The 18725-nt window shown below is 44.5% G+C and overlaps 1 protein-coding gene across 1 annotated transcript in view; it reads right to left on the minus strand.

Moving 5' to 3' along the window:
* Polr1b (RNA polymerase I subunit B) overlaps positions 1 to 14129 on the minus strand; it is a 28566-nt gene extending 14437 nt beyond the window's left edge. The window contains exons 1-9 of the mRNA XM_090336367.1: positions 13923 to 14129; positions 11163 to 11330; positions 10594 to 10740; positions 9325 to 9457; positions 6987 to 7123; positions 5366 to 5589; positions 4517 to 4688; positions 2904 to 3075; positions 1115 to 1396 (exon numbers count right to left, since the gene is read on the minus strand). Coding sequence (XP_090192493.1) covers positions 1115 to 1396; positions 2904 to 3075; positions 4517 to 4688; positions 5366 to 5589; positions 6987 to 7123; positions 9325 to 9457; positions 10594 to 10740; positions 11163 to 11330; positions 13923 to 14099 — 1612 coding nt within the window. The 5' untranslated portion in view covers positions 14100 to 14129. The remainder of the gene's footprint in view (positions 1 to 1114; positions 1397 to 2903; positions 3076 to 4516; positions 4689 to 5365; positions 5590 to 6986; positions 7124 to 9324; positions 9458 to 10593; positions 10741 to 11162; positions 11331 to 13922) is intronic.
* Between the last annotated feature and the right edge of the window lie 4596 nt (positions 14130 to 18725).

An 18725-nucleotide genomic window follows, 5' to 3' on the forward strand; every position in this document is an offset into this window, starting at 1 on the left:
TACCGAGAAATCGAACCCGGGTCTTCATGCATGCTAGACAAGCACTCTACCAGCAGGCCAAACTCCCAGCCCTGCCTTACTGCATTCTTAATGACGAGTAGAAAACAAGATCGTTCTTTTCCTTGTAGAGACGGAATGGACAAATTTGTATTGATTCTCATTTTGTCTGGGGCTCCATTTTCCCTAATGACTCTAACTGGAGATAGACTTTTACACAGAAGTTTCCATCTGGTTGCTCGAGAACAGCTCCCCCTTGATGAGCTGCAAGCTGTCTTGTATAAATGTAAATCCCACTGGACAACCACCCACAGACCATCAAAGGCCAACTTCTGGTTTCCAAGTGACACCCAAGAAACCCCTCACAATTAGACAAGGCTGATATCTTCAACTGGAAGGTAAACCAAACCCAATATCAAGCCTAAATAAAAAACTGAGAGCTTCTGGTCAAAGCGGAGACAGCAGCTGAGAGGACACAGCAGCAAAGGTCTCAAACTTACCTGGCGAAAGCAGGCTATATACAGTGGATGAGCACACTGAACTCTTCCTGCAGACCAACACTGCTTTCCACTTAGAAATGCAGGAGTCCATCAAATCATCCAGGAAGATGCACAAAAGCCTCGTACTCTCTTCAAACTAACTGCTAGTCTGTTTCAGGTTTGGTTTTTTGTTTTGTTTTTTGGTCATTGTGGGGCTTGAAGTTGGCTTGGGTGCTGTCCCTGAGCTCTTCAGCTCAAGGCTACTGCTCTACCCTTGAGCCAAGCCCCACTTCCCATTTTCTAGAGGTAACTGGAGATAAGAGTCTTAGGTTCTTTTGTACTGGGCTGGCTTTGAACCTTGATCTTCAGATCTCAGCCTCCTGAGTAGCTAGGATTACAGGTGTGAGCCACAGCGCCCAGCTTGTTTTAGATTTTAATATTTTGTTTTAAGGAAGAGAAGAAAATGCCAACAACGTTTCCTCATTTTTCAAGTTAGAAGCCATGGAAATAACCTAACTCCTGCATGGAGCACTGAGAAAGCATGCTTTCAAGGCTTCTAGCTGATCATAACTTAATGGTTTGCACCTATTCAAAGCCATCAACCCAAATGAGACGGCTTATGGCTGTAAACCACATACCCAAGCTGCAGAGCAAGGCTGGAATAGACGTGGTGTACACAGACTGTGTGACGACCTCACATGTGGCAGTTAAGTGGTTCATCAGTCCACAGGGCTCCCCGTCTGGGGTATGCACAGGACAAAGGAAGCCCCAGGACTCTGGCAGCAGCCTGCGGACTGTCGTGGTCCTCATCTTGGCAAAAGCAGCTCCTCTGTGCACACAGCGAAAATGGGAGAGATAGCGTACAAAGTTCAGCTTGTCAGCCACAACACATAGTCCAGAATCTTGCAAGAAGCCAAGACCTTAATAAAAAAAACAAGCTCACTCAAAAACAGACCGAATGTAAACAAACAAACAACCCCCACAAAACTGCAGAAGATGACAAAACCCTTACTGAATGTGTTTTTATTACTAGGAGTGTGGCCTACTGGTAGAGCGCTTGCCTAGCATGCATGAAGCCCTGGCTTTGATTTCTCAGTTTCACATACACAGAAAAAGCTGGAAGTGGCACTGTGGCTCAAGTGTTAAACTGCTGGCATTGAGCAAAAGAACTCAGGGACAGTGCCTAGGCCCGAGAACTGGCCAAAAAAAAAAAAAAATTTAGGATTCACAGACTATAACATTGACCCAGCCTGTCTCCTCTAGTACTACTTTCACTCCTTTGAGAGAAAATTACCCAAATGATAAACAGCATTCCATTCATTTGAAATGGCTGGGAATGTGGCTTAGTGGTAGAGTGCTTGCCTAGCATGCACTCTGGGTTCGATTCCTCAGGACCACAGAAACAGAAAAAGCCAGAAGTGGTGCTATGGCTCAAGCCTTAGAATGTTAGCAAAAGATACTCAGGGACAGTACCCAGGCCCTGAGTTCAAGTCCCAGAGCTGTCAAAAGGTTTTTTAAACATAAAATGCATATAAAAACATGCAAAAATTAATCTGACGAAGTCATGACACACAAGCACGTGTTAACATGCTAACAAAAGATTCTGCATCAGCCGGGCTCAGTGGCTCGGCCTATAATCCTAGCAACTCTGGAGGCTGAGATCTGAGGATCGATGTTCAAAGCCAGCCCAGGCACAAAAGTTGGTGACACCCCAATTAACCACCAGGAAACCGGAAGTGACACTGTGGCTCAAAGGGTTTCAAGGGGTAGGGCAATAGCCTTGAGCTGAAGAGCACAGGGACAACACCTAGGCCCAGAGTTCAAGTCTCATGACCCCCCCCCAATCCAAAAAAAACCTGCATCAGTAATGACTAAGCTAAAAAACAAAATGAAACAGATTTCTGGACCTCCAGCACAGCTTTAGATTGTCAATTCACTCTGACACAACTTGTTTAGGAAAAGACTTGCACAATAAGCCTCCCAGGCTTTCCAAGATCCAACTTTGAAAACTAGATGAGTCAATGAAATACATTTTCACAAGAATAGGATTTTAAAGGTATGGGGACAAAACCTTTCAAAGAAACAGATTTTTTTTCCCCTTGGCTTCTGCCAGCCCTGGGCATGTGCCAGGCTCTGGACACTGTCCTTGGACACTTTTTGCTTAAGGCTAGTGCTGTGCCACTTAAGTCACAGCACCACTTCTGGCTTTTTCTGTGTATGCGGTATCAAGGAACTGAACACAGGGCTATGTTCATGCTAGGAGAGCACTCTACCACTAGGGTATGCTCTTGGCCCAAGAAACAGACGTTTTAACATAAAAATTGCCTATACTGAAAGTAACTTTACCTATAAACCAGACATACAAATTATGCAACTAATTTGAAAAAAAAAAAAAAAGTAAAATGAGGCCCATCTACTTAATTTCACCTGTTTTTGAACGCAGATTCCCAGTAGCAAGGAGATATTCAAATGGTCTTGTAAGGTCTGCTCCCATAGTAAAAATCTTCATCAAATTTTCACTGTTTATGGACACATTGGTTTTCTGGGCCCTTTTATCTAAAGCTATTTTAACAGACACTAACCAAGCTTCCATTTTTTCCTAAAAGAAAAATTACATTTGAAACAGTAATGTTTTAATATCCACAAATATCATTTACTCACACAAAATGAAAGCCACTATTTTATACATTTTATGTGGAAACCACAAACCCAGGTTCCATTCCTCGGTACTACATACACAGAAAAAAGCCAGAAGTGGTGCTGTCCCTCAAGTGGTAGAGCTCTAGCCTTGAGAAAACCCAAGGACAGTGCTCTGACCCTGAGCCCAAGCTCAGGACTGGCAAAAAAAAAAAAAAAAAAAAAGCCTCCCTTGGTGTGCAGTAGCCTTTGAGCAGAAGCCAGAGACAGTATGAGAAACAACACACCACACCTACCTAGTATCTACCATAGAAAGGCTTAAGTGGTAGAGTGCCTGTTGAGAAAGCTTAACGTCCCAAGTTCAAACCCTGGTACACACCTGTAATCTCAGCACATGGGAAGTTGAGGTAGGCGGATAGACAGGACTGCAAGAAACTTTGTTGAAAAAATAAAATTCTGAACCTTGGTTGCTAAGCGTGTGTGTGTGTGTGTGTGTATGTTTGTGTGAGTGAGCTTGTACACTTGAGCCATAGCTCCACAGGCATTTTGCTAGTTAACTAAAGAGTCCCATGAACTTTCCTGCCTGAACTGGCTTCAAATCATGATTCTAAGATCCCAGCCTCCTAAGTAGTTAGGATTATAGGCATGAGCAAATGGTATAATAACTCAGCAGGCTTAGCTGCCAAGTTTTTTTTTTTTTTTTTGGGGGGGGGGGGAGACGGGGGGTAGGGCTTGAACTCAGCCTGGGTGCTGTCCCTGAGCTCTTCAGCTCAAGGCTACCACCCTACCCTAGAGCCAAGTCGCACTTCCCGTTTTCTAGAGGTTAACTGGAGATTGACTGGAGTCTCAGGTCACGTGCCCAGGCTGGCTTTGAACCTTGATCCTCAGATCTCAGCCTCCTGAGTAGCTAGGATTACAGGCGTGAGCCACCACACCCGGCCCAAGTTTTTTTTTTTGTAAGAAATGTTTAATCTGCTCAACCACCTGCAAGTGATTAGGACCACCTGTGGATGGTTTCATCTTGTAGTTGACTATAGGCATCGGGCATCGTAAGGTGACATCATAAGGTGACTACCACCTGTGTGTTGTGTTTACTTTTAAAAGCTCAGCCCCAGGGAAGGTGGGGGCTGCTCTCAGCCCGAAGGTGTAGAGTAGCCGCTGGGCTGCTATTAAAATGACTCCTAGCTCCATTCACTGAGTTCTGGTAACTACTATTAGGGGGTTCAGGAACCCCCCAAAATGGCTGGTACATTACAAAGGCACAGGCTTTAAGCTAGATTATTTCTTATTAAGTCCCTTAAACTACAAAGACTGAAAAATGCCCAAACTAGAAATGATTACCATTCATACAATACCACATGGCATGAGTGATAAGGTGGACCGGGGCAAAACAGCATAGTTACCTTGAGAAACCGAAGGTAGAGCTGGCCAGGTGTAAGGACTTCTTGATTCACTAAACTATCAGGATTGTCTTCCATGCACTCTCCTCTGGCTAAGGCAAAGAGCTTCCGGGTCATGAAACACAGCTTATAAAACTTTTCAGTATTGGTGTTCAAGTGGATACAGATGCACTGGCTGCAAAACAGAAGAAAAGCCTTTAAAGCTGTCAATTCTACATAGCTTTCTTAATAACCAAAGACTCAAATTCATGTTTACTTTTTATTTTTTCTGGTAGCATTCTCAAAATAACAAAAGAATATCATAAAGCTGTGTTAGCATATGTAAACAATTAATCATAGCAGCCATCTCTTACTAAAATTAAGTAAAATTAGGAAATTAGTTTCTCCGCTGCATTGGCCGTATCTCAATTCCTCAGTACATGGCTATAGCGACAAGTCGGACAAGCATGTCTGGAGCAGGGTTCCTTTACTTCTTTATACAATGATTATGTATGATGAAGTCCTTCCTTTGGGGAAATACAGTGGCATGCTGCCTACAATTCCAAACAATTCAGAAAGACTCGAACAACACAAAGGAATCGGGCGAATGTAGTAAGAGAGAACATTAGCGACTCTAAGTGTCCGATCCCCTATTTGGATGTTGTTCTGGAAGTCTGAAATTATCTCAAAATAAAAGTTAAACAGCAAAATGAAATGAACGAGCATAACAAGAAAGGATGGCCATATAGAAAAAACGAGCCCTGGCCAGTGGAGAACATAATGTTATCCCAGGTACATTCTGGGATAGCACTCAAAGGACCCTCGACACCCCTCAATCCAAGCCCTAACTCAACCCAAACCCAGCACACATACTTAAACAGAAACTCCGCAGCTTGTTCATTAGGGTACCAGTCAGGAAGATTGAGTTTTACTCGGAAGCATTCTCCTAGATAGTTAAGGACCTGCTTTTGTGTGGAACAACCCTCTTCCGTCACCATTCTCAGCATCTGAGAAACAGAGTTCCTGAAGAAGGAGTCCTCCTCTTTTCCTTTGATGAGCTCCTGGAAAATCTGATAATCAGAAAAGCTGACAAGTGCCTAGAAGAAAGGAAGAGAGAGACAGAGACAGAGACAGAGACAGAGAGAGAGAGAGAAATTATTTTTTAAATTGTCTGCAAATCATCACTAAATTATTATTCACTTAGTTACCAATTTCTCCTCTAATCATTTTTAAACTCCACCAAATATTAGCTTCCACTACACTAAATTGAACTCTCCAAAATAGAAGCATTCTTTATAGGACAGTCAGATGCTAGCATGACCCTGCTTGCTTCCTGGTATTCAACTTGTATAGTCTCAGGCCGGGAGTTTGGCCTAGTGGTTAAAGTGCTTGCCTAGCATGCATGAAGACCCGGGTTCGATTCCTTGGTACCAAATATAGAAAAAAGCCGGTAGTGGTGCTGAGGCTCAAGTGGTAGAGCTCTAGCCTTGAGAAAGTCCAAGGACAGTGCTCAGGCCCTGAGCTCAAGCCCAGGACTGGCAAAAAAAAAAAAAGGTGTGGGTCAACTTGTATAGTGTCTTCCCACACCAAATTACAGATCTAAGGATCATGGTTCAAAGCCAGAACCTGGGCACGAAAGCCTATGAAACTCATCTCTAATTAACCACCAGAAAACCATAAATGGCGCTGTGGTTCAAAGAGGTAGAGCACTTGCCTTGAGCTGAAGAACTTAGGGACAGCGCCCAGGCCCCAAATTCAAGCCCCACAACCGAAAAAAGAAAAAAGTGGGGGTGGGAGGAGAGGGTCCTTTGGCTTGCATCTTGTTTGTTGGCCAACTCTTGGTAACAGATGACTGAAGGAACAAGGACCTCCTACCAAAACCTAGCAATGAATCATCAGTCAGGTGGCCTCTGATCAAATCTTCAATGACCAAGGATACCTTACCGTGTGAAAAACCCCAGTCACAGGCTAATCTCAAGTCATTCACCAATTAATCACCCACAGAAACTGAGAAAGTATTGTTGGTATTTTAAGCCAGTAGAGAATTAGAATGAATATGTTTAATTATTTATTCAAGCCAGGTCCTTCCTATATTAATTACTCAGCGTGGCCTCAAAGTTTACTATCTTCTAGCCTCAGTCTGAGTAGCTAGAGTTACAGACTACACAGCATGCATTAAACAAAGAGAGCCCATCCCACTTTCAGAGATACTGCGTCCAATTCATCTCTTCATAAAAAACATCACTAGCGGACACGGTAGCTCACGCCTGTAATCCTAGCTACTCAGGAGGCTGAGATCTGAGGATCATGGGCACTAAAGACTGGGAGATTCTTAATCTCCAATTAACCTTAGAAAACCAGATGTGGCGATGTGGCTCCAGGGGTAGGGCGGTAGCTTTGAGCTGAAGAGCTCAGGAACAGTGCCTAGACCCAGAGTTCAAGCTTACCACCAAACTCCCCCCTCCCCCCCCCAAAAAAAAATCCCAAGTCTTACCTTAAGTGCAAACCCCAAAGGAAGAAAAAACAGTTCTTTCCGGTAAATAAAGTTTAACATAACTGTGCCATTTTCCACATAGTGAAGGTTCATATTGACAGCAGAATGCTCCTCCCTCACACAGTGCATGGAGACGCCTACCGAAACAAAGAGCAAAAGAAGAGAGAAACTACAATTACTCTACTCTCCTAAACATAATGCATCAAATCAGTTTGTACAGACAAGATGGCAACCAAAAGTCTCTACACCATGCCAAATGCCCCTCTCCCACTGTAAAACTGATACAAAACTACTGAAGCTATAGATTTAACCAAGTCGTACAGTTTCTTCCAGGCCAAGTTCCACGTTTCCTTGTCCTTGGTGCAGTACTTTAGTCTCCCCACCCCCCTACCCCCACACACACCCTTGGAGACTGGTCAAGAGATCCAAATGTAGAATGGCGACACTTTAGGTATAGTCCAAGACTGCTAAGACATACTGCATCAATCAAAGCAAAAGAATAAATGAGGATTCTATCTGGCAAATATCATCTAACCCTTTTATTAATTACAATAAAAATATATATAAAAAAAGCAAAAAAAAAAAAGAATAAATGAGGAGGCATTTTTACACACTGCCTTACCATTTTTCAAGATGTCGTGTTTGGCAACGACTAAAGGTGACATTTTTATCTCCATTTTAAGAACTGTTTAAATGTCAGGAGTTAGGAAAGAATGCCATATGTTGTCTTGTAAAATCAGACACTGTCCCAAAGAGCACTGAAGTAGAGGCTGGGTCCTTCAAGGGCTTCCCCGAGGACATTTCTACATGTCTACTATGTGTACAAAACACAAACACAGACATGTATATAATTTTTCGTCTGAATATACAAACGAATAGTTTTTCTACTGTAAAGTCATATGGTAGATATGTTTTTAATTTTTAGAAAAAACTTAACTGGTAGATCACACACACACACAAAAGCCCAACTTAATGAGGATTCTTGTGATTTTTTTTAAGGTTATAATGTCACAAAACCCACATCCATTCTACTCCATTCAGTGACAGTCACAAGTCACACTCTGCCTGCAGTGCTCTGCATTATCCCATGACTGGACAGGAGCAAGAAGTGGCGGCTCCCAGTCATTAAGGTGAATAACTGCTAGAATTCAATACACCGTGTTACCAGTGGCTTTGGGTGTCATGTTTTGTGGTGGCTTTGTTTGTTTGTTTGTTTTTTGACAGACCTGGGCTTGAGCTCAGGGCCTGAGCACTGTCCTTGGACTTTCTCAAGACTAGAGCTCTACCACTTGAGTCTCAGCACCATTTCCGGCTTTTTTCTATGTATGTGGTACCGAGGAATCGAACCCGGGTCTTCATGCATGCTAGGCAAGCACTTTAACCACTAGGCCAAACTCCCAGCTCTGTTTGTTTGTTTTGTTTTGTTTTTTTCTAGTCCTGGAGCTTGAAATCAAGGACTAAGCTCTGTCTTTGGGCTTTCTCAAAGCTAGAGCTCTACCACTTGAGCCACACACCACTTCTGGCTTTTTTCTATATATGTGGTACCAAAGAAGTGAGCCCAGGTTTTCGTGTTTGCTAAACAAGCACTCTACCACTAGGTCAAACTCCCAGCCCGTTTTGTGTTTTTATGTCCATCCAAGCTACAAAACTCCCTGCTATGCACAGACACTGAGTTTTATACAGTAGACCTTGGCAAATTAACTGTAGACTAATGCAAGTGACTGAGCATGGCTAACGTAGGCCAGGCCAGGCTAGGCTAAGCTTTGACGTCTGGCTGGGTTGATGCATTTCGTTTTGTGATGCCAGGATTGAGCCAAGGGTTTGTGCATGCTAGGCACGAACTCTACCACTAAGTTATATTCCCAGCTTCTAAGGCATCTTTGACATAGGATACTTCCAACTCACTATGGGTTTATTAAAGCCAAACCTGCCCAAGTGCACATGTGAGATCAGGACACTTAAATTCTAGTCTTAATAAATTTCAAACAGACAATGTGGCCACACTGTACACCAGCACAGAACACACTCATCCTATCACTGGAAATTTGGACTCTTTTCCCAATATCTCTTCACTTCTTCCCTACTTCTACTAGTAATCTTACAAACAAAAATGCTAATGGGGGCCGGGAGTTTGGCCTAGTGGTTGCGTGCTTGCCTAGCGTGCACAAAGACCTGGGTTCAATTCCTAGGCACCACATATATAGAAAAAGCCAGAAGTGGTGCTGTGGCTCAAGCGGTAAGCCTCTAGCCTTGAGAAAGCCCAAGAACAGTGCTCAGGCCCTGAGTTCAGTCCCTCGGATTGGCAAAAAAGAATACTCCAAAAATCATTGATACTTACCAAAGTGAGTATAGCCAGGACCTCTGCTTTTCCATTTTGGCCTTATCATTGCAATGGGAAAATTCCTCCGAGGCATAATCAACATTCGGATGACTTTTTCAATGCCATTGATAATAAAATAGCCTCCCATTTCCTGCCAGAGATGGACAATGTATTGGGCAAAGACATGTGAGCAACTGTAAACATGGCAGAGAGGGATTACTGATCCCTTTCTAGACAACAGCACAGAGGTAAGTGAATTAGCACCTTTCCAAACACAAAAGCAAGGCGTTGGGTCAGGGGAGGGAAGCACTCACTAAAGGGTACTTCTATCTACCAGAGGGCTCAAATTAGCTTGTCTCCTGTCCCCTAACATGATCCCCACCTTCTTGTGACATCAAAATGAAAGACTTAACCCAAAGAGAAGCCTGATGAAAATAATCATTTTGTTCTTCCAGGGTTTCTAACAGGTTTAAAAAATGTTGCTATATGACAGCTTTACAAACCAGAAATTTAGATTCAACTAAACAGAGAAAAAACATTTTCAACAGTTTCTGGCCAGTCACATTTCTTTAGTAAAAGAGTTACTCTTTATTAACCATCCGTTACAGCATTTAATCTTTGTAAGAATGAGGAGGCAGACAGCTGTTAGGCCAATTTGCAGCAGAGGAAAGTGAAGCTTGAAGAAATTAAACTTTCTAAAGCCACACAACTGAAAGGTGGAAGGGTTGAGTGTTACATCTGTTTCTGACACCCAACTCTCCCTCCCAAGGCATGGCAATCTCCCTGTGACAGGCAAGGGCTAAACACGCCGACTCCTTCAACCCAATATTCCAAAGTTCCCAGTGCCGAAAGAAACAAGGGGACAGAAGATGCTCACTGCATCTACTTGTTGTAAAACAGGCACTTCTGACAACAGTTTGGAAGGTTTAAAAAAAAAGACAAAACAACAAAATGCACACAAAACTTTTCTTCCCCCTAGACGTATGTCTCTTACTTTATAATTTGGAAAGTTAGGGCTTTGACTGGAGTTTGTGGAGTCATAGCATTTTCAATCCCCAGGAGGAGAAAGGAAATTAGAGGAAAATCTACCACTTCTTCCACTAAAACAGCCACGTTTTTATTTTGCTGCCTCAGTCAGGGGCAGTGTAAAGAGATGTTAACACCCCACATATGTACTGAAATTGGAGCAGAAACTGGCCCTGTGGGATGAGCTTCTGGCTTTCCCATTCTTTTCCAGCCCCAGGCCTCCACTACGGTTTCCCAGCCCTGGGCCATCTCTGCCCTTACCTCTGCCTCCTCATGATGCTCAATGAGGGCTTGTGGAGAAAGGCCGTGTAAATTGCAAATCTTGGACTTCACCATAATGGGTACATAGCCAAGAAACTGTTTAATGACTCCTTTTGAGATTCCATTCACTGCCCAGCTGATATCCGCCTAAATAAAAGGAAAAAGAAAAATTACTTAAAAGTATCTGAACCTACAAGAACAAAGAAGCATTTTATTTTTAAATTTTAGTTGACTGTCGGCATTACTGCTAGGCAGGTGCTCTACTCAATGAGTAATGGCCCCATTTAAGCCTTCTGCACAGCAAGGATGATGGGCATGTGCACCGCACTCGGCTTATTTCACTAGAGAGGTTCTGCAGATGTATTTCTGGGCTGGCCTCACAACACAGTCCTCTTGATCTCCTGCTTCCTAAACAGCTAGGATTAATAAGTATTTTAAAGTGAGGAATAGCAAAAATTTATAAAGTAGGATCTCTTAGATGACAAAGAAAGCAGAAATTCTCGCGTAAATCTTATGAGGCCAAGTGTCAAAGGTGTGTGGAGACAGACACGTAACACCACGGTACTCACTGTCAGCTTCCCGCGGTAGGTACTCCTCCGGCCTCGGCATTCTGCCGGATAAACGTTAAGCTCTTTGCAGATAGTTCCTTTGGGAACTGTGGGTGGACTGATGACAGCATCCACTATAGTAAGAGAGATCCGTTCATCTTTGAAAGCAAATTCAAAGGGAGGGATAGCCTGAAATACAATGCACAGAAATTTACCTGCCTGCAGGGCAAAGGCATTTTTTCTCTAAAACTTACAAACCCCATGCATTACACAGCGCTAGTCAACATGCTGGCGCTGTGTGCATCTAAAACGGACAGTTAAGGCTACACTCAATCTTGTAACTTCAGCAGGTACTTAAATACTAAAATGTATTAGCTATTCGACTATGCACTGTAGGTCAGATTTTGTGTTAAGCTGTGAAGAACTGCCATCTCTAAACCAAGTTCTAATCCTCTGCAGAGCAAAGGAAATGGACCGCTGCAAACACAAAGAATTGGGAACAGTCGGAAGGTACTATTTGTGGGTGCGTGCATGCATGTGTTGGGGCTTGAGCTCAGGTTCTTGTATTCTTGCTCGGCTATTTTATTCACAGCTGGTATTCTATCACTTGAGTCCCACCTCTACTTTACTCTTCCCCCCTCCCAGTTCTGGGTCCTGAACTCAGGGCCTGAACACTGCCGCTGGACTTTCTCAAGGCTAGAGCTCTACCACTGGAGCCACAGCTCCACTTCCGGCTTATTTCTATGTATATGGTACCAGGAAATCAAACCTTTGTGCATGCCAGGCAAGCACCCTATCAGTAAACCATGCTCCTGGCCTACTTTACTCTTTTTGCTGATTAAACAGTAATGAATCTCTGCCTAGACTGGCTTCAAACCTTAATTCTCAGACCTCATCCTCTTTAGGCATGAGCCACTAATGGCCAGCTCCAAGGCTTGTTTAAAACAATTTTGGGGGGCAGCATTAGAGTTTGAACTCAGAGTTTTGAGTTTGCTAGACAAGTGACTTACTGTTTAAGCCATGCCACCAGCTTTTTTTTTGCTCTGCTTGTTTCTGTTTATTTTTTGGGCCAGTCTACTGTTCCTGTTTTTTTTTGCTCAAGGCTAGTGATCTACCATTTGACACACATCACCACTTCCAGCTTTTTTTTTGGTGATTAATTGGAGATAAAAGTCTCATAGACTTCCCAAACTGAGTTGGCTTTGAACTATGATCCTCAGATCTTAGCCTCCTAAGTAGCTGGGATTACAAGCATGAGCTACCAGTTCCTGGATGTTAACTTTTGTATATTTTAAAGCAATCTCAGGGGCCGGAAGTTTGGCCTAGTGGTTGAGTGTTTGCCTCACATGCACAAAGACCCGGGTTCGATTCTTTGGTACCACATATATATATATAAAAAAAAAGCCAGAAGTGGTGCTGAGGCTCAAGTGGTAGAGCTCTAGCCTTGAGAAAGTCCAAGGACAGTGCTCAGGCCCTGAGCTCAAGTCCAGGACTGGCAAAAAAAAAAAAATAATAATAATAATAATCTCAAAGAACTTAATTTGTGTGTATGCTGAGTAATATAAAAATAAAATAAAATAAAGCAATCTCAATGCTAGATTCTCCTGTCTTTATGTTGATAAACCACAGCATTAATTAACATTTAACTGCATATAATTTTTCTTATAGACATATACTCATAAGACTCCAGACATCATACAGATAGCCCTCAAAATTTTTTTCCTTTTTTTTTTGTTGGTCTTGGGGCTTGAACTCAGGGCCTGGGCACTGTCTCTCTGAGTCTCTTTGTGCTCAAGGCTAGCACTCTACCACTTGAGCCATAGCATCATTTCTGGCCTTTTCTGAGTAGTTTATTGGAGCTAAGAATCTGACAGACTTTTCTGCCTAGGCTGGCTTTGAACCACAATCCTCAGATCTCAGCCTTCTGAGTAGCTAAGATTATAGACCTGAGCCACTAGCACATAGCTAATTTTACATTTTCTTTCCTTCTTTCCTTCTTCCTTCCTTCCTTCCTCTTTCTTGTGTGTGTGTGTGTGTGTGTGTGTGTGTGTGATGAGGCTTGAGTCCTAGCTATTATGCAAGATACGGAGATCTGTGGATAGGGGTTCAAAGCCAAGCCTGTCAGGAAAGTCCTTGAGACTCTTAATTCCAATTAAACGGGGTGGTGGGGGGAAAGAGCAGCTAGAAGTGTAACTGTGGCTCAAGTGGTCGAGGGCTGGTCTTGAGCCAAAAAGCCCAGGCCCAAGAGTATGAGCCCCAGGCAGGGAGGAGACCGGGAGGATGGGCTTGAACTTTCACGTGAGTCCATCAATTCAAGTGTGTTGTGATAGTTGGGAACACGCCCAAAACGGTGTACATCTTCGTTCACAGCGCCCAGAAACTGTCCTACAGAAACAGATTACCTGCCAGGGGCGGCGGCTCACGCCTGCAATCGCAGCTGCTCGGGAGGCTGCGACCTGAGGATCAAGGTTCAAAGCCGGCCCGGCACTGACGTCCGCGAGCCTCGGCTCCAGGTCCCCACCTGAAAGCCGGAAGCGGCGGGCACAGCGCTGGCACTGAGCTGAAGAGCTGGGGACAGCGCCTGGACCCAGGGTTCAAGCCCCACGACAGCGACGGCCACGACCGTCTTCCCTGCTCTACCCGCCCGCAAGCCGCACAACTGCTGTTCTCTCTGGAGCCCCCGCTGCCTCTCGGGGTCGCCGAGCCCGTCCGGCCCAGGCCTCCCCGGGCCGGGCCCGCGCTCACCGCTGCCCCCGCCCGCCTGGCCCCGGCTCAGCTCACCTGCACCGCGTGGCCGAGCCCCTCCTGCACCGCGTGGTTGAAGGAGTCCACATGCGCGCGTGTCAGGTCCTGCAACGCCGCCTTCTGCTGCTCCGGCGGGATCCGGTACGAGGGGTCCGTCAAGTGCTTCAGGCTAGGCTCACTGGGCAGGTTTCTCCAGCGGCCTCCAGAATCCATGGCAGCCCGCGCCCGGATGCCGGCAGAGGCCCGGCACGCGAGGAGCGGAGGCTGGAGTCCCGGCCCCGCTGCCTGCTGGGAAATGTAGTTTCCTCGTGTTTGGCCCGCCCCCGGTGCTTCCGTTTAACCCGGTCGGCTTGGAACTGAAACTGTGGCATAAGTGGGCCTGCTAAACAGCCAAACCGGGCTGATCTTCCCTGTTGCCCATCGCACTCAGCCAAGGCGATGGCGAACCAAGCAGACATTGAGCGGCGGACTCTGTGCTCTCTACCCCACTCACCAGTGAGGCTTCTGCACAGGAAGATGGTGGGGGTTGGGGGTCAGGGGATGTCCCAGCTGCATGGCCGTCCTGGTGAGCAGGAAAAATTACTCAAAGCAGGCCTAGGTCAGCATGCCCCTGACAAGGGGAGATTATTCAGAGACCAGCTAATTTGCTTAAACCAAAGATAACCTGTTTCTGCCTCTGTAAATAGGCTTCTCGCCAAAAGCTTCCTACACAACCCTGTAGTTTGACCTCCCTGTGCGACCCCATAAAAACCCACACAATGCAGCAGGGGCTCAGTTCCTCTGGGTTTGCTGAGTAATGTAAGCCCGAGTTCTACTTCTTGGCATATAGCTTGAATTCTGAGCCTGGTGCTGGCCTGGGTTTTTTTTTTTTTTTAAGGTTTTTGTTTTTTCTCCTCAAGGCTCTACCACTGAAGCCATAGCTCCACTTCCAGTGTTTTGATGGTTAGTTGGAGATAAGAGTCTCACAGACTTTCCTGCCAGTTCTGACTTTGAACTCAGATCTCATCCTCCTGATTATCTAGATTATAAGTGTGAGCCACAAAGATGGGCTGAACTGAAATTCTTGTGGGGTGGAAAAAAGCTTAGATAGGCCCAAATGGAAAAGTTGTTGGTGCAAAGACAGTGTTCCCCATGGATTTCCACATTAGTACAACCCATTGTGTCTTTCTGTGAATCACTCATTTCCTCAGAATAATGATTGGTCAGGAAATACTATTATCTTTTAACTTGATCCTGTGTATTTAAGAGCTGTGGTATGCATGCATTTGGTATATAATACATTATACATATGTAAAATGGTAGCATTGGCAAATTGTGTGTACACAAGGAAAACAATGCCAAAATTAGGACAATGAGTAAACCTTATCACTCCCCAAAGTGTCTTCCAGCCCCTCGGGAATCCCTCTCGCCAATCAACTCATTTTTACTTGTGAAGTAAAGAGACTGAGTCTATGTTTCTAGATAATTGGCATCCCTTGATTTCCCCTGATTGTTTCTCTAAATAGTTTGCTTCTATTCAACTCTTTGCCTTGCTTATGTGTAACACTTTTGTTCCACATACCTTGAGTGGTTTGGGCCCACATAACTCTTGTACTAGCTGCATTCCAGACTGCTTGCTAGTCTTTGAAACAAGAGTCCACAAATCAGCCTCTTATGTGGTAGCTTCTCTATTTCTCATGACTGAGTGTCCTTACAACATGTTGGACAGAAATTTTCATGTCTACAAACCTTTCAAAGAAGTTAACTTCTGTGGCCGGGAGTGTAGCCTAGTGGTAGAGTGCTCACCTAGCATGCGCGAAGCCCTGGGTTCAAGTCCCCAGAACCACATACACAGAAAAAGCTGGAAGTGGCACTGTGGCTCAAGTGGCAGATTGCTAGCCTTGAGCAAAAAAGTGTCCAAGGACAGTGCCCAAGCCCTGAGTTCAAACCCCAGGACTGGCCAAAAAAAAAAAAAAGTTAACTTCTGTACTTGCTTTTTAAAAATTGATATCACCAAATCTAAGCCAGAAGTAATGCTGTGGCTCAAGAGGTAAAACACTAGCCATGGGCACAGAGAGATTCAAGGACAGGGCCCTGGCTTTGAGTACAAGCCTCAGGAATGGGGGAAAAAATACCTTATTACAGGTCTCTAGCCATTTACACACAGTGAGACCAAAGGAGGATATTCTTAAAGGAACACAAAGGTACATCTGATCATATAAAATGATAAATAAACTCCAGGAAATGGAAACAAGAGGGTTTTTTTTTCCTTTGTTGCTGTTTTTGTTTTCTTTTTGTCTTGTTTGTTCATTTATCTGTCTTTGGGAGGGGGAGAGGGGACACAGAAATGGAGGGACAAAGGGTGAACCCTTTGCAGCTGTGGCCCTTGTAAGCACCTGCCCAGAAAACCATGCAGAGACACAGTCACATAGAATAGAGACAGAATTTATTATCAGCCGACATGCTGACACGCTAGTTCTCACGGGATAGGGAGTCGCAGTCTGTTTTCAGTCAGGGGCAGTAAGAAGATTGAGGGCAGGAGAAGGGGCCGGGAGCAGGAAGTCTTTCCTAGACCCAGCTGAACACTGGAGATATCAGACAAACAGGGCAGGGCATCCTGTCTCTGGCATACAGCCAGGGCAGAACATTCTATAGCTGGCAGGTGGCTGGAAAACATTCGATACCAGGCACTTAGCCAGGGCAGGGCATCTTGCAGCTGGACACTAGAAATAGCATGTAACTGGGAATGAGCATAGTGACCAAGGCGGCTGCATGTTGCTGATGCAGCTGGGTGAAGGGTATGTGCAGTTTGGGTGGGAATGGACAACTGTGGCCAGGCCTGGCTCTTGGATAACCTGAGATGAAGGCTGTCAGGAGAGAGGGACACTGTTCCAAAAGGAATATAGTCTTTACCTGACTTACATAACTGTAACCCTATGTAGCACCTTTATGAGAATAACGAAAAATAAAAGCCTGAGGTTGGGAATGTGGCTTAGTGGTAAAGTGCATGCCTTAAGCAAAAGAAGCTCAGGAACAGTACCCAGTCCCTGAGTTCAAACCTCAGGATTGGTGCAAAAAAGGAAATATATATATATATAGAGAGAGGGGTGGGGATTACAGTTACAAAAACACAGTAAAGGGGCCGGGAGTTTGGCCTAGTGGTAGAATGCTTGCCTAAGCATGCACAAAGACTGGGGTTCGATTTCTCAGTACCACATACACAGAAAAAAGCCAGAAGTGGTGTTGTGGCTCAAGTGGTAGAGCTCTGGCCTTGAGAAAGTCTAAGGACAGTGCTCAGGCCCTGAGCTCAAGCCCAGGACTGGCAAACACACACACACACACATACACATACACACACACACACACACACACACACACACACACACACTAAAAACTTACAGAGTAGGATACAGGGGCATACGTGCAGGAAGTGAGGTCACAATATTCTTGAAATCAGAAACACCAACTGTGTGATAGAATCTTATTCAATACTCTGGAGTCATAAGCACTGATCTTACTCAAGTGATAAATGCCTTATGCATCGTAGGAAGTAGACGTAAGCAATAAATGACTTACAAATTGCATCGGCTTTTGTCTACCCTCAAGCTCCCAGAAAGTTTCAGGTGGAATTAGTCTGTACCCAGAATAGAAATCTGAATTTCTATCAAGCTAGGACTTTCTAGGAAACCTCTCAGCATTCTGATAGGATGTTAGGAGAAGCCTTCTAAACTCCAGTCCTTTCCAGTCTCACTGCTCAGCGTTTGGGGCTCTCACTCCAGTTCTCTGCTTCCTTTTAGAACACAAATTAAAGGAGTGACTATCCTGTCTCATTGTTATTTTCGAAGTTCATTCACGTTGCAATATATGTCAGTACTTTATTGATATCAATAACTGAATAGAAATCCATTGTATGGATATAGCACATTTTTCATCCATTGTATAGTTGATGGACTTTTTTCTACTGTGGTTATTGTGAATAACAATGCTATAATATCAGTGCACACATTTTTGAACATACATGTTTTCAGTTCTCTTAGGTATTACACTTATGTGTATGTTCATTTTTACCTTGTCAGAGTGACAAAACACCTGAACAGCAAAACAAGTGAGTTTGTTTTGTTTTGTCGTGGGGCTTGAACTCTGGGCCTGGCCACTGTCCCTGACCTCTTTGGCTCAAGGCTACGGCCCTACCCTTGAGCCAAGCCTCATTTCCCATTTTATAAAGGTCTCAAGTCCTTTTGTGCCTGGGCTGGCTTTGAACCTTGATCCTCAGATCTCAGCCCCCTGAGTAGCTAGGATTACAGGTGCGAGCTGCCACACCCAGCCCATCTTTCTTAAGCATGTAATCTACAATTGTTTCCCCCTCCCCCCATTTCATACGTTGTCTGTTTTTTTGTTTTGAATCAAAACAAGTTTTTAAGGAAGTTTCAAAGCAGTTTTGAAGGTTTTGTTTTGTTTTCCTTTGTCGCTTGTGCTTTAGTCGGTGCCTCAAAGGAGCATCAGGATTTACACCTATACTTTCTTCGAAGGGATTTGTGTTGTCAACTCCTGCTTTTATCTGGGCTGGTCTTGGAACTCCATCATCCTATTTCTGTTTCCCACTGTTCTCCGGAGGCTGCCCTGATTCTTCAATTTTGCCATTCCATGACAACAGGCCCACACCACTGCACATCTGTGGGTTGAGAAGTCCGCCTCCAGCAATGCTTCTCTAGTGCTCATTTCCCTAAGCAGCCAGGATTACAGATGTGAGCCACCAATTGCCCACTCCTGCCCTATCTTTTTTTTTTTTAAATCTTTTCTGGTGTAATTTTTTGGGGGAGGGGGCGGGGACAGTCGTGGGGCTTGGACTCTGGGCCTGGG

This window comes from Megascapheus bottae, chromosome 7 (assembly GCF_031878675.1).
Source record: "Megascapheus bottae isolate mThoBot1 chromosome 7, mThoBot2.hap1, whole genome shotgun sequence".
NCBI lineage: Eukaryota > Metazoa > Chordata > Mammalia > Rodentia > Geomyidae > Megascapheus > Megascapheus bottae.